Source organism: Taurulus bubalis, assembly GCF_910589615.1.
Source record: "Taurulus bubalis genome assembly, chromosome: 17".
NCBI classification, from domain to species: Eukaryota; Metazoa; Chordata; class Actinopteri; order Perciformes; family Cottidae; genus Taurulus; species Taurulus bubalis.
In genome coordinates this window covers 23,261,708-23,275,430 of record NC_136605.1, presented here as the reverse complement: position 1 = coordinate 23,275,430, position 13,723 = coordinate 23,261,708, and the positions used below count along the sequence as shown (strand labels likewise).

Below are 13,723 nucleotides of genomic sequence, written 5' to 3'. Positions count from 1 at the left end.
GTTCCTCAGGTTCTGGTCTCAGGAAACCAAAAGGTTCCTCAGGTTCTGGTCTGAGGAACCTAAACGGTTCTTAGTATTATTTTGAATTGTGTGCACACTAATAACTGAATAGATATTCTCCTGAGAAGTAAACCTCACTTGTCTTAAATATTCAGGTTGAGGTTCATCAACATGTTGGACTAACAGCTCTGTATAGTTCAACAATACAATGCATCCTCAAAAACTACTTTCATAATAAATGTGCCGTGTATTTATTTAATATCACATATTATTTATCAAATAAATAAAAAAATGACAGTTTTTTTTAGTCTCCCTTGTTTTTGTAGAACAATAATAATTAGTTATTGTTGTGTTAATAATCCTGACTTGAGCCTTTAAATTAGTTATTGATCAGCAGATTGTTCCATGACTTGATGTCTGTTCAGATTCACATGATCAATAACTGACATGATCACATTGATCATCAGCTTCACTTCATGTGTTCATGTGTTCATGTCCCAGGCTTCACTTCATGTGTTCATGTCCCAGGCTTCACTTCATGTGTTCATGTCCCAGGCTTCACTTCATGTGTTCATGTCCCAGGCTTCACTTCATGTGTTAATGTGCATGTCTATAGTATGAACAGAATATCATTACACTGTGATGTTTATAATAACTATATTATGAACAGAGTATCATTACACTGATGTTTATAATAACTATATTATGAACAGAATATCACTACACTGTGATGTTTATAATAACTATATTATGAACAGAATATCACTACACTGTGATGTTTATAATAACTATATTATGAACAGAATATCACTACACTGTGATGTTTATAATAACTATATTATGAACAGAATATCACTACACTGTGATGTTTATAATAACTATATTATGAACAGAGTATCATTACACAGTGATGTTTATAATAACTATATTATGAACAGAATATCATTACACTGTGATGTTTATAATAACTATATTATGAACAGAATATCATTACACTGTGATGTTTATAATAACTATATTATGAACAGAATATCATTACACTGTGATGTTTATAATAACTATATTATGAACAGAATATCACTACACTGTGATGTTTATAATAACTATAGTATGAACAGAGAGAGAATTTCATCGTTTTGTCAAAACAAAATTTAAAAAAATGAAAAAATAAAAAATAAAATTTTTGATGAATGTAAATAAATATTATATATATATATATATATATATATATATATATATATATATATATATATATATATATATATATATATATATATATATATATATATTCTGCTGCATTCCTCTGGTTTCATGTGTTTTATGTTCCATCTTTAATCCATAACGTTGTCGTGTAAAGGTGTTTTATTCCGGGAGATACCAACTGGAGGAAGCCGGTAGGGGGAAGTGAAGACATGTGTTGCTGTGTTTAGTTAAATAAAACTATGGATTTATAATTTACTTTATTTATAGAAGGTATACATAGGAGTACATTACTAGGGATATCTTTGGTGTTGGTACGATCATGTAAATATTTAGCGGATATAGATAGACTGACCTCTAGCTGGTAGGTCTGGTCTGATTACTCACCAGGGATGTAGGGATGAGAGGGTGAAGCTGTGAAGCAGTGAGGCTTCTTCCTGCTTCTACCGAAAAGGACTGGAAGCTTCGGGGCTTGACGTTGAAAGGGAACAGCGACATCTGGTGGCCGACTGGAGTCACAGCAGCCGTTTAACAGCGTGACCAGAACGCCTCAGAGTTCCTCTCTCATTCTGCAGGAAAGTCCATTAAGGCTTTGTGTTCTTCACAGATGTTATGAATAAACATCAACGCTTCTGCTTCTGTCGTGTTTTACATTGCAGTAAAACTAAATGCAGGTCAGTAATCTGACACCACGCCTTCATGGTGGGATTCCATCCTCCACAGAACGGAAAAGGTTATGTTGTGTGTGTGTAACCCACCAGATTATTATATTATAGAGACAATTATAACAGAGATGAAGAGTGACCCACCAGATTATTATATTATAGAGACAATTATAACAGAGATGAAGAGTGAGACAGCCAGTAAGACACGCTGCGCGCAGCACTGTGTTTACAGATACTTGTACTTCCGTAAACAGTAACGGTTCTTGTACTTCAGTAAAGGTACTTGTACCTCAGTACTGGTACGTGTACCTGTGTAAAGTAATACTCCCCACAGCACAGTGTGGGGAGTATTACTCAGTAAAAGTACTTGTACCTCAGTAAAGTAATACTCCCCCCAGCACAGTGTCCACATGTAGTTACTTGTACCTCAGTAGAGGTACTTGTACCTGTGTAAAGTAATACTACCCCTAACAGTGTTTACAGGTACTTTACCTCAGTAGAGATACTTGTACCTCAGTACTGGTAATTGTACCTCCAGCACAGTGTGTATAGATACTTGTACCTCAGTACTGGTAATTGTACCTCCAGCACAGTGTGTATAGATACTTGTACCTCAGTACTGGTAATTGTACCTCCAGCACAGTGTGTATAGATACTTGTACCTCAGTACTGGTAATTGTACCTCCAGCACAGTGTGTATAGATACTTGTACCTCAGTACTGGTACTTGTACCTCCAGCACAGTGTGTATAGATACTTGTACCTCAGTACTGGTACCTGTACCTCCAGCACAGTGTTTACAGGTACTTGTACCTCAGTACTGGTACCTGTACCTCCAGCACAGTGTTTACAGGTACTTGTACCTCAGTACTGGTACCTGTACCTCCAGCACAGTGTTTACAGGTACTTGTACCTCAGTACTGGTACCTGTACCTCCAGCACAGTGTGTATAGATACTTGTACCTCAGTACTGGTACTTGTACCTCCAGCACAGTGTGTATAGATACTTGTACCTCAGTACTGGTACCTGTACCTCCAGCACAGTGTTTACAGGTACTTGTACCTCAGTACTGGTACCTGTACCTCCAGCACAGTGTTTACAGGTACTTGTACCTCAGTACTGGTACCTGTACCTCCAGCACAGTGTTTACAGGTACTTGTACCTCAGTACTGGTACCTGTACCTCCAGCACAGTGTTTACAGGTACTTGTACCTCAGTACTGGTACCTGTACCTCCAGCACAGTGTTTACAGGTACTTGTACCTCAGTACTGGTACCTGTACCTCCAGCACAGTGTTTACAGGTACTTGTACCTCAGTACTGGTACCTGTACCTCCAGCAGTGTCCATAGCCCCTCCCCCACCGGCTCCTCCAGCTCCTCCTCCCGGACCCGCCAGCCAGCTAGCCGCCGTGAACCCGACCGAAGGGGCCTTAAAGCGGACCCAGACCTCCAGAAGGCCTCCCGGACGAGCCTCGTTCTCCTGGATGAGCCTCCTTCATCCGTCCACCACGACACACACTTCCTCACGAGTCGCTCGTTCGCTGGATTCCCGGCGCGATGGCCGGCTAGTGAGCAGCCCAAAGCTAGCCGGCGGCTCGCGGGTCCTGTAACCGGGAAGCAGCGCCGCTAGCCCCGCAGCGAACTCCCTGGTTTTACGGCCTTTTTTAGATCAGTTTCTGCTCCATGTTTTCTTTAATTTAACCGGAATTCTGTCTGTTCGTTTACGAATCCAATTATCCCAACAGATGCGTTCTGTTTGAAGTATGTAGGTCACCGTTAACCAGCTGGTTAAACTAGTTAGTTAAGCTAGTTAACCCGTTAGCACCAGCAGCTGGTTAGCACAGCAGCTAGCTGGGCTTCTATTGATCCGTCATTTAAAACATTAGGAAAAAACAACAACGTTTATTTACCTGCTTGTGTTTGTGAGGATTAATCGGCAGCTTCTGTTTCCGAGGTTTTATATTTCTGCTTTATAATATTTCGGGGTAATTCGCTGAGCTGTGAACCTGCTAAGCTAAGCTAACGGAGCAGCTTCACTAATCCACCAGGTAAGAATGTGTTTTTTATTTTTATATTAATGTAACATTCAGTAAACATGTTTTCAGGCTTTTATCGTGTTTGTGTTTACATGTGTGTTTATTTATACTTTCATCTATTTACTTTTAGTTGTATTTATTATTTTGCAGAATAATCAATATTCTTGCTCTTTTTTTTATTTATTTTTAATCACCCTTTCTTCGACTTAAAGTTAGCATTTCTACATATATTTTTCTTCATATATTAATTAATTCTTACATCATTATTAACCGTTCTTACCACCTTTTTGAATGATAATTGGCACATCTTCTATTTTAGTGACGTCTCTATTATTATTCTGCTGTTTCTGTTCTTTGGGATCAATACGTTATCACAGTATTCATCTTTAGTTTTTACTATCTATCAATTTGAAATTAACCATCAAATACATATCCATCACAGGTTCTCAGAAGTAAAAATTGCAAATATTCCGTGTATCATCATTTAAAATAAAGAGATTTATTCTGAGGCTCATCTTTATGAGTCTGTCGAGCGCTGCAGGAGGAGCAGACCGAGTGAGTGGTTTTGTTCCTCGTTCTCCTCAGGAGTCTCGGGTCATGCCGAGCGTGGAGCCGCGTTTCCTCGCCGCCTAGCCGGATTCCTATTGGACCGTTTCTGGGCTCCGGTGAGCGGAGGGATGGCCTTTCACGGCGCCGGCCGGCAGACCGTCTGTGGAGACTTGTTTCCGGGCTCTGAGCTGGGCCAGAAGTATTTCTGTGTCAACTCCTCCTGCGGCGCTCCCTCCACGGGCCTCAGCGCCACCCCGTGCCTGACCGGACCCAGCGCCCCGGCCGGGACACCCCGCCACCCCACGGCCATGGGGGGCAGCACCGGCGGAGGAGCCGCGGTGCCGCAGCCCTACAGCAACCCGGCCAGCGAGGTGCCGAGTCCGGCAGAGATGGAGCCCGACCGGCCCATCGGATATGGAGCGTTTGGAGTCGTCTGGTGAGGAAACATTGAGGACCATGACGAGGTTTTGAGAGTTTAAGTTCTCAACATTCATAATCTGCTGATGACCATCACCCAAAAGCATCTTTAAGTGTGCGGAAGAATCTCTGTGGAGACTTGGAACCTTCTGCATTAACGCACACATCATATTCATTTAGTTTGAAACCCCTCTGGGTTTAATGAAGCAGTGTTGAATTGTCTCTCAAACTCTTATAAATGATGATGGCAGTGAAAAGAATGCAGTAAATCAGCTGAAACACCCAGAAACTTTCAAAGGTCTCAGTTTACTTTCGTTATCGACTAACCTGCCAGGTATTTCCTCAACCGATGAATGAAGCGTCCCTCAGGAGGACGTTTCATCTGAAACATTCAGTTCATTATCGTGTGACAGAACCGGCCGATGTTTGATAGTAATGCCTCATTGAGTTGCAACTGAAGCAGTGACCGACTCTCCTGTGGTTCTGGTTCTGGTTCAGGTCCGTCACGGATCCGCGAGACGGACGCAAAGTGGCTTTGAAGAAGATGCCCAACGTCTTCCAGAACCTGGTCTCCTGCAAGAGGGTCTTCAGAGAGCTGCGCATGCTCTGCTTCTTCAAGCACGACAACGTGAGGACGAGGCGAGAGGCGTTTGAGGCCAGCGGGAACAACGAGAGACTAACGGTTGTTTTGTGTCCCGGCAGGTCTTGTCAGCGCTGGACATTCTGCAGCCGCCACAGATCGACTGCTTTGAGGAAATGTATCTTTTCTATTTTACATGTGAAACATCAACATATCCTCCTCTCCTCTCCTCTCCTCTTCTCTTCTCTCCTCTTCTCTCCTCTTCTCTCCTCTTCTCTTCTCTTCTCTCCTCTTCTCTTCTCTCCTCTTCTCTTCTCTTCTCTCCTCTCCTCTTCTCTTCTCTTCTCTTCTCTTCTCTCCTCTCCTCTCCTCTCCTCTCCTCTCCTCTCCTCTCCTCTCCTCTCCTCTCCTCTCCTCTTCTCTTCTCTTCTCTCCTCTCCTCTTCTCTTCTCTCTCCCTCTCTCTCCTCTTCTCTCTCCTCTTCTCCTCCTCTCCTCTCTCTCCCTCTTCTCCTCTTCTCCTCTCTCTCCCTCTTCTCCTCCTCTCCTCTCTCTCCCTCTTCTCCTCTCTCTCCCTCTTCTCCTCTCTCTCCCTCTTCTCCTCTCTCTCCTCTCTCTCCTCTTCTCCTCTTCTCCTCTCTCCTCTTCTCCTCCTCTCCTCTCTCTCCCTCTTCTCCTCCTCTCCTCTATCTCCCCTCTCTCCTCTCTCTCTCCTCTCCCTCCCTCTTCTCTCCTCCCTCCCTCCTCTCTCTCCTCTCTCTCCTCTCCCTCCCTCTTCTCTCTCCTCTCTCTCTCCTCTATCTCCCTCCCTCTTCTCTCTCTCTCTCCTCTCCCTCCCTCCCTCTTCTCTCTCTCCCTCTTCTCCTCTCTCTCCTCTATCCCCCCTCTCTTCTCTCTCTCTCCTCTCTCTCCCTCTTCTCCTCTCTCTCCTCTATCCCCCCTCTCTTCTCTCTCTCTCTCTCCTCTCCCTCCCTCTTCTCTCTCTCTCCTCTCTCTCCTCCCTCTGCTCTGTGTTAACTTCCTGAGGTTCAGAGTTTCTCTTGTGGTCACATGACTGTTGGTCTCAGATGAATCAATCATGATGTCATAGTTTCACTGAGGAGTTTAATGATTTTTTTATTTATTTATTTTACAGAATCTGATTAAAGTAAACAGATTATTTAGGGTAGAATAAAATATTTTTGATGAAATATCACAATTTTAAGTTTCCTTTTTATTATATTTTTGTGACGAAGCGTTCATCAGAAGGATTGTCTGAAAGCTGATGAAGATGTTTTTACAGCTTCTGGTTGTGATGAATGGTTTAGCATTAAAGGGTTAAAAATGAGTGTCATGTATTCACCTTGTCATTCGTCTCACATTCACTTCCTGGCTCCTTTGACCCAGAAACTCTTCTTTTAATCCTCGTTCACTTCATGCAGCCTCTGGTCACCAGAGAGTTCCTCGTTGTCTTATTGACACTCGGCCCGCTACCCAGAACATTGTGGGCGGAGCTTAGGCGGTGTGTGGGCGGAGCTTCGTGATTGTTTCCTTAACGCCCCTCAGCTACGTGATCACTGAGCTGATGCAGAGCGACCTGCACAAGGTGATCGTGTCTCCTCAGCCGCTCACCACCGACCACATCAAGGTGTTCCTCTACCAGATCCTGAGAGGTGAGAACTATATATTATATATATCCTTATGTACGACGTGTCCGATGGTTATCGGGCCACACATTATTATTATTATTATTATTATTATTATTATTATGTATTTGTAGAATTAGATTCCAGTCAAATTTTATATATTTATTTTGTTATATACTTTTTCCACTGAGGTCAAAAACGTTTTTGCACAGAGAAGCAATGACGACTTTATTAAAACTAAAAGTTTAATTAATCAAATAAAGAAAAAGATCCGATTGATCTCTTTTGTGTAACAACGTAAAATATGACGACGCACCTTAAAGTGTGTGTGTGTGTGTGTGTGTGTGTGTGTGTGTGCGTGTGCGCGCGCGCGCGCGCTCTCTCTCTCCAGGGCTGAAGTATCTGCACTCTGCTGGGATTCTGCACAGAGACATCAAACCCGGGAACCTGCTGGTCAACAGCAACTGTCTGCTCAAGGTGACGTCTAAACTTTATTGAGCCTGAAACGCTGGACAGGACGTCCGGTGGACACCGCTCCGTGTTGACGTTCTTCTGTGTCGACGTGTTCCAGATCTGTGACTTCGGGCTGGCGCGCGTGGAGGAGCCCGACCCGACGCGTCACATGACCCAGGAGGTGGTGACGCAGTACTACCGGGCGCCCGAGGTGCTGATGGGCTGCCGGCACTACGGCTCGGCCATCGACGTCTGGTCGGTCGGCTGCATCTTCGCCGAGCTGCTGGGCCGGCGCATCCTCTTCCAGGCGCAGAGCCCCATCCAGCAGGTGAGGCCACGCCCACCTCCCGTTAGGCCACGCCCGCCTGCTATGTTGGTGTTTTCCTTATAAAACACTAAATTACAAGAAGGAAATAAAAGATTGCGTTTTTATTGACTGATTTGTTTTAATGTATGTGCTTAGAGTGTGTTTGGAAGTATTCATTATTTAAATTAATTTTATAATTATTAAATGATATCATTTTAATGTATTTAGTTCTTTCGTATTTTTTATTTCTTTATTATTTTAAATATGATAATTTTTCTAGCATATCACTCGTCTTAAAATGGTCGTGTTGAAGTGTAGGAGAAGTAAATTATGAATGATATATAAATGATGTATAATATATAAATGGTATCTGGTTTGAACTGTTAAGATGAGGTGTGAGTTTCTTTGAGCCGCTGACTCTCTTCCTGTCCTGCAGCTGGATCTGATCACAGACCTGCTGGGCACGCCTCCCCTGTCGGCCCTGTCGGCGGCCTGCGAGGGGGCCAGAGCCCACATCCTGCGGGGGCCCCACAAACCGGTACGTGATCCACGAGACCCCCTGAGGACGAGAGCTGTCAGCTTCAGTTAAAGTTTACAGAATCTGATGAAAGATGTCCAATGAGACTCGTAGAATATAATAACATGTTGATGAAATATCACAACTTTAAAGCGTCGTTTTGGTTCATTGTTCTGACGCCGTGACGTGTTCAAGGACCGTGGGAAAGGAAATGATGATGATGTTTCTCCAGCTTCTGGCTGGCGGTTTAGTTCAGCGTGCTCTGTCGTCCCTCGGTGGGTTTTGGGGTCAGAGGTTAAAGTGAACGGGGCGCTTGTGTTCCAGCCGTCGCTGTCGGTGCTCTACATGCTGTCGGACGGAGCCACGCACGAGGCCGTGCACCTGCTGTGCCGCATGCTGGTGTTCGACCCGGTGAGTTCAGGCCCGCAGGTCTTGTGGATGTTAGAGGTCGCGGTCTGAACCGGTTCTCCTCCGCAGGCCAAGCGGATCTCCGGCAGCGACGCCCTGTCCCACCCGTACCTGGACGAGGGCCGGCTGCGGTACCACACCTGCATGTGCCAGTGCTGCTACTCGGTGCCCAGCGGCCGCGTCTACACCCGCGACTTCGAGCCGGTGGCCGAGCGCCCGTTCAGCCACAGCTCGGAGAACAGCCTGCTGTCCGTGTGGCAGGGCAAAGGTGGGTCTGGCGGTTCTGTTTGAGGGGGGACCGGTTCTGTTTGTGGGTCTGGCGGTTCTGTTTGTGGGGGGACGGGTTCTGTTCGTCGGCTGACCGGTTCTGCTCTGACTCGCCCCTCGTGTTCTGCAGAGCTGATCCACGGCTTCATCACTGAGCACCAGGAGGGCAAACGGGTGCCGCTGTGCATCAACCCTCAGAGCGCTGCGTTCAAGACCTTCATCAGGTTAGCGTTAGCGTTAGCTTCAGCTTCAGCTTTACCTGTTAGGTTCAGCTTTAGCTTCACCTTTTAGCTTGTTAGCCTTAGCATTAGCTTCACCTTCAGCTTTACCTTTTAGCTCGTTGGCGTTAATAAACATTGAACCTGTTCAGGGTTCTTTAACAAGGTTTTAATAATCCAGCTTGTCAGACATGTAACTGGAGAGTTTACTCCTTTTTGTTTTACGATTGTTTGTGTTTATTCACGTCACTCGTTTTATAATATATTTTGTGTATATATTTAAATATAATATAGTGTGTGTGTGTGTGTATGTATATATATATATATATATATATATATATATATATATATATATATATATATATATATATATATATATATATATATATATATATATATATATATATATATATATATATATATATATATATATTAGTATTTATGTATATATTAGTATTTATGTATATATTAGTATTTATGTATATGATAAATGTGTTTAGTTAGTGCAGACTGCAGTTCACTCCCCGGCCACCAGGGCAGCTGACTGAGGTTCTTGTCCTCAGGTCCACTGCATGGCATTCCTCCAAGGTGTCCAGGAAGGAGGAGAGATGAAGGTTCTCCTCTTCCTCACGAGGAACGACGGCGGAGTTCAAGAAGATTTAATCTGCCGTGAAAACACCGAAGAGTTTGGGTCCTTTTCTTTTTTTACGTTGGTTCTCCTGGCGAGATGAGAACCTCCGACCCGCCGGCGCTCCTCCACGTCGTTTAGTTTGACTTCGACTCTGAAAACTAGCGCTTCACTTTTCTAAATGAGCCAAACGACGTTTTGTTCCCGGTGCTGAATTTAAAACATAAAATATAAATGCTGCTGAACGCTGGAGGAAAAGAAAAGAGGAACTCGGTACTAGATTAATTTCCATAATGTTCGTAGAGCCGTTAAGAAATAATGCTTTTAATTGTTTGCTAGGATTGTTGCTTCGTTTATTTTATTTTTTAATACATTTTTAAGTCATTCCAGCCGTGTGCGATGTGTTTAATTTAAATGAACACCAACCGCCACGGGTTTCTCCTTTTTATTTCAACTGCATTTGAACGCATCACAGCCGTGTCCTCCGCCGCGGCGTCAATGACGCAAGCTAACGGATGTAGCGGGTGTTGATCACAGCCCACCTGAAGAGGAAACGGGAAGTCCAACGTCAATGCAGAGGTTTTATTTTGAAAGTCACGACAGGAAAGTGCGACGGCGTATTCGGGCCTTTTGTAGGTTAAAGATAATAATGAAATCTCTAAATGTTTGAGATTGAAATATTCTGAGTTAAGTAGTAAATTTAGAAAAACAAACCCTGACGTATCATGTAAATGAATAAAATGTCTTCGGTTACTTCTTTAGCGCAAACATTTTTATGTTTATTTTTCTTATACATTTACTACTTTAATCTCAGAGGCTTTCCTGTTTTGTTTCTTGTAAACATCTTTTTATTATTATTATCATCCTAAAAGCCGTTTCTGTTTTCTTCTTCTTCCATTTCAACGTGTTGTAGTTTTCCCGTCTCCTTCCAGACGTCTGGGGAAGCGACGGGGTTTTGATTTCAGTTTTATCATAGTTTCTTAATTTATTGAGTGTTTGTTGAAGAGTGCGTGTCTGTTTTAGTTTCACGGTTTCCTCCCAGCAAGGAGAGAAAGAAGTGATGTGTCAAGTGAACAAGTCCGTTTATACGCCATTCCTCCACCTTCTTCTGCTCTGGCCCCGCCCACACGGAGCCTTGACCCCGTCCTATGGCCACGCCCACACGGAGCTTTGGCCCCGCCCCCTCGTTGTTGGTCTCCTGCTGCTGTCTGTTTCCTTTTAGTTTGTTGTTTTTAGGACTTCCTGTTGTAGTTCCTGGCTCAGGTCTCCCTTATGGACTACGAACTGTACAAACCACATGAGAAGGTCAGGACCCGGGTCTGGATCCGGGTCTGGATCAGGACCTGGATCCAGGTCCGGGTCTGGATCAGGACCTGGATCCAGGTCCGGGTCTGGATCAGGACCTGGATCCAGGTCCGGGTCTGGATCAGGGTCCGGGTCTCCAGGTGATCTCCAGATCGACTGGACTGAGAAGTTTCAGACGTGACGAATGAAAAAGAGACGAAGCGTCCACGCTTTTTATTATTATTATTATTATTATTATTATTAATAATATTATTTATTATTACATTATCACATTCTGTAAGCGTTCAAATTATTTAAATATTTCCAAATAACTGTAAACTTTTTTCTTGTTTTTGGTCGAGACCTTGAAGGCGTCGAGTCCTCTTCTGATTTATGAACATTGAAAAGAAAAGTATCTTCTTGTTGAAGACGCTGATCACCTGGAGGCCCACCGCACGGCTGTCTGACGAAGACGATGATGAAGAAAACGTACATTTTGTGGTTTTATTTTGATTGAATTCATATTTTAGGACGTGGTTTTTATTAGAAGTTTTGTTTGTTGTGATCTGATTAGAGTCGCGGGAACGTTGTGATTGATCCCTGAAATAGTTCTGAAAGATCCGTTCCTTCCTTCAGATTAATTATTATTATTAATAATAATAATGTTCATTTCTTTTATTCCTTCAATATTTTCACTTTTTGGCTGGAAAAACTAATCTTCTCATCTTTAAACCTGAATATGTTGTTTATAATCTACTAAATATGTTTATACTCTACTGAATATCTTTATATTCCTCTGGTTATGAATCATATCTACTGAATATCTTTATATTCCTCTGGTTATGAATCATATCTACTGAATATAAACGTTAAAAAGAACCAAACCACGTATTTCTTTCTGATCTTCTGACTAAATAATGAACTGAAATATTTCAAACACTTTTTTTTAAACATAATTTGAAAAAACAAATTAATCTTCAATTATAAAATAACGTCTGAACATTTTCTTATCATTTCTAAAAAGAAAAAGAATGCCATCAGTTCATGTTTCAACTATTTGGAATAAAACAGAAATACTAAATATAATAAATACATATTTTGAGGGAACGATTTGTTGCTTTTAAAGATGATTTATTTTAGGGAACAATCAAACGTCTTGACTTTTCCTTTCTTTCCGTTAAGTAGAAATCCTTCAGGTGAGGAGCGGCTTTTAACTAGGTGACCTCTAGGTGACTTCCCAGAGACCACTAGGTGACCTCTACGTGACTTCCCAGAGACCTCTAGGTGACTTCCCAGAGACCACTAGGTGACTTCCTGGAGACCACTAGGTGACCTCTAGGTGACTTCCCAGAGACCACTAGGTGACTTCCTGGAGACCACTAGGTGACCTCTAGGTGACTTCCTGGAGACCACTAGGTGACCTCTAGGTGACTTCCTGGAGACCTCTAGGTGACTTCCTGGAGACCACTAGGTGACTTCCTGGAGACCACTAGGTGACCTCTAGGTGACTTCCTGGAGACCACTAGGTGACCTCTAGGTGACTTCCCAGAGACCACTAGGTGACCTCTAGGTGACTTCCCAGAGACCACTAGGTGACCTCCCAGAGACCACTAGGTGACCTCTAGGTGACTTCCTGGAGACCACTAGGTGACTTCCTGGAGACCACTAGGTGACTTCCCGGAGACCACTAGGTGACTTCCCGGAGACCACTAGGTGACTTCCCGGAGACCACTAGGTGATTTCCCAGAGACCACTAGGTGACCACTAGGTGACTTCCTGGAGACCACTAGGTGACCTCTAGGTGACTTCCCAGAGACCACTAGGTGACCTCTAGGTGACTTCCCAGAGACCACTAGGTGACTTCCCAGAGACCACTAGGTGACTTCCTGGAGACCACTAGGTGACCTCTAGGTGACTTCCTGGAGACCACTAGGTGACCTCTAGGTGACTTCCCAGAGACCACTAGGTGACCTCTAGGTGACTTCCTGGAGACCACTAGGTGACTTCCTGGAGACCACTAGGTGACCTCTAGGTGACCACTAGGTGACCTCTAGGTGACTTCCTGGAGACCACTAGGTGACTTCCTGGAAACCACTAGGTGACTTCCCGGAGACCACTAGGTGACCTCTAGGTGACTTCCCAGAGACCACTAGGTGACCTCTAGGTGACTTCCCGGAGACCACTAGGTGACTTCCCGGAGACCTCTAGGTGACTTCCCAGAGACCTCTAGGTGACTTCCCAGAGACCACTAGGTGACTTCCCAGAGACCACTAGGTGACCTCTAGGTGACTTCCCAGAGACCACTAGGTGACCTCTAGGTGACTTCCCGGAGACCACTAGGTGACCTCCAGGTGACCACTAGGTGACTTCCCAGAGACCACTAGGTGACCTTTAGGTGACTTCCTGGAGACCACTAGGTGACTTCCCGAAGACCACTAGGTGACTTCCCGGAGACCACTAGGTGACCTCTAGGTGACTTCCCGGAGACCACTAGGTGACCTCTAGGTGACTTCCCGGAGACCACTAGGTGACCTCTAGGTGACTTCCCGGAGACCACTAGGTGACCTCCA

The 13,723-nt window shown here is 44.1% G+C and overlaps 1 protein-coding gene across 1 annotated transcript; it reads left to right on the top strand.

Moving 5' to 3' along the window:
- Positions 1-4,578: 4,578 nt before the first annotated feature.
- Positions 4,579-10,639, top strand: nlk1 (nemo-like kinase, type 1; the record flags this gene model as incomplete). The annotated part of the gene is made up of 11 exons (XM_079232706.1): positions 4,579-4,886; positions 5,366-5,495; positions 5,570-5,625; positions 6,992-7,098; positions 7,463-7,548; positions 7,643-7,852; positions 8,268-8,369; positions 8,673-8,759; positions 8,826-9,024; positions 9,154-9,247; positions 9,805-10,639. The coding sequence occupies 11 exons, from the start codon at positions 4,579-4,581 to the stop codon at positions 9,851-9,853; spliced, it is 1,428 nt and encodes a 475-aa protein (XP_079088832.1). The 3' UTR covers positions 9,854-10,639.
- Positions 10,640-13,723: the final 3,084 nt, after the last annotated feature.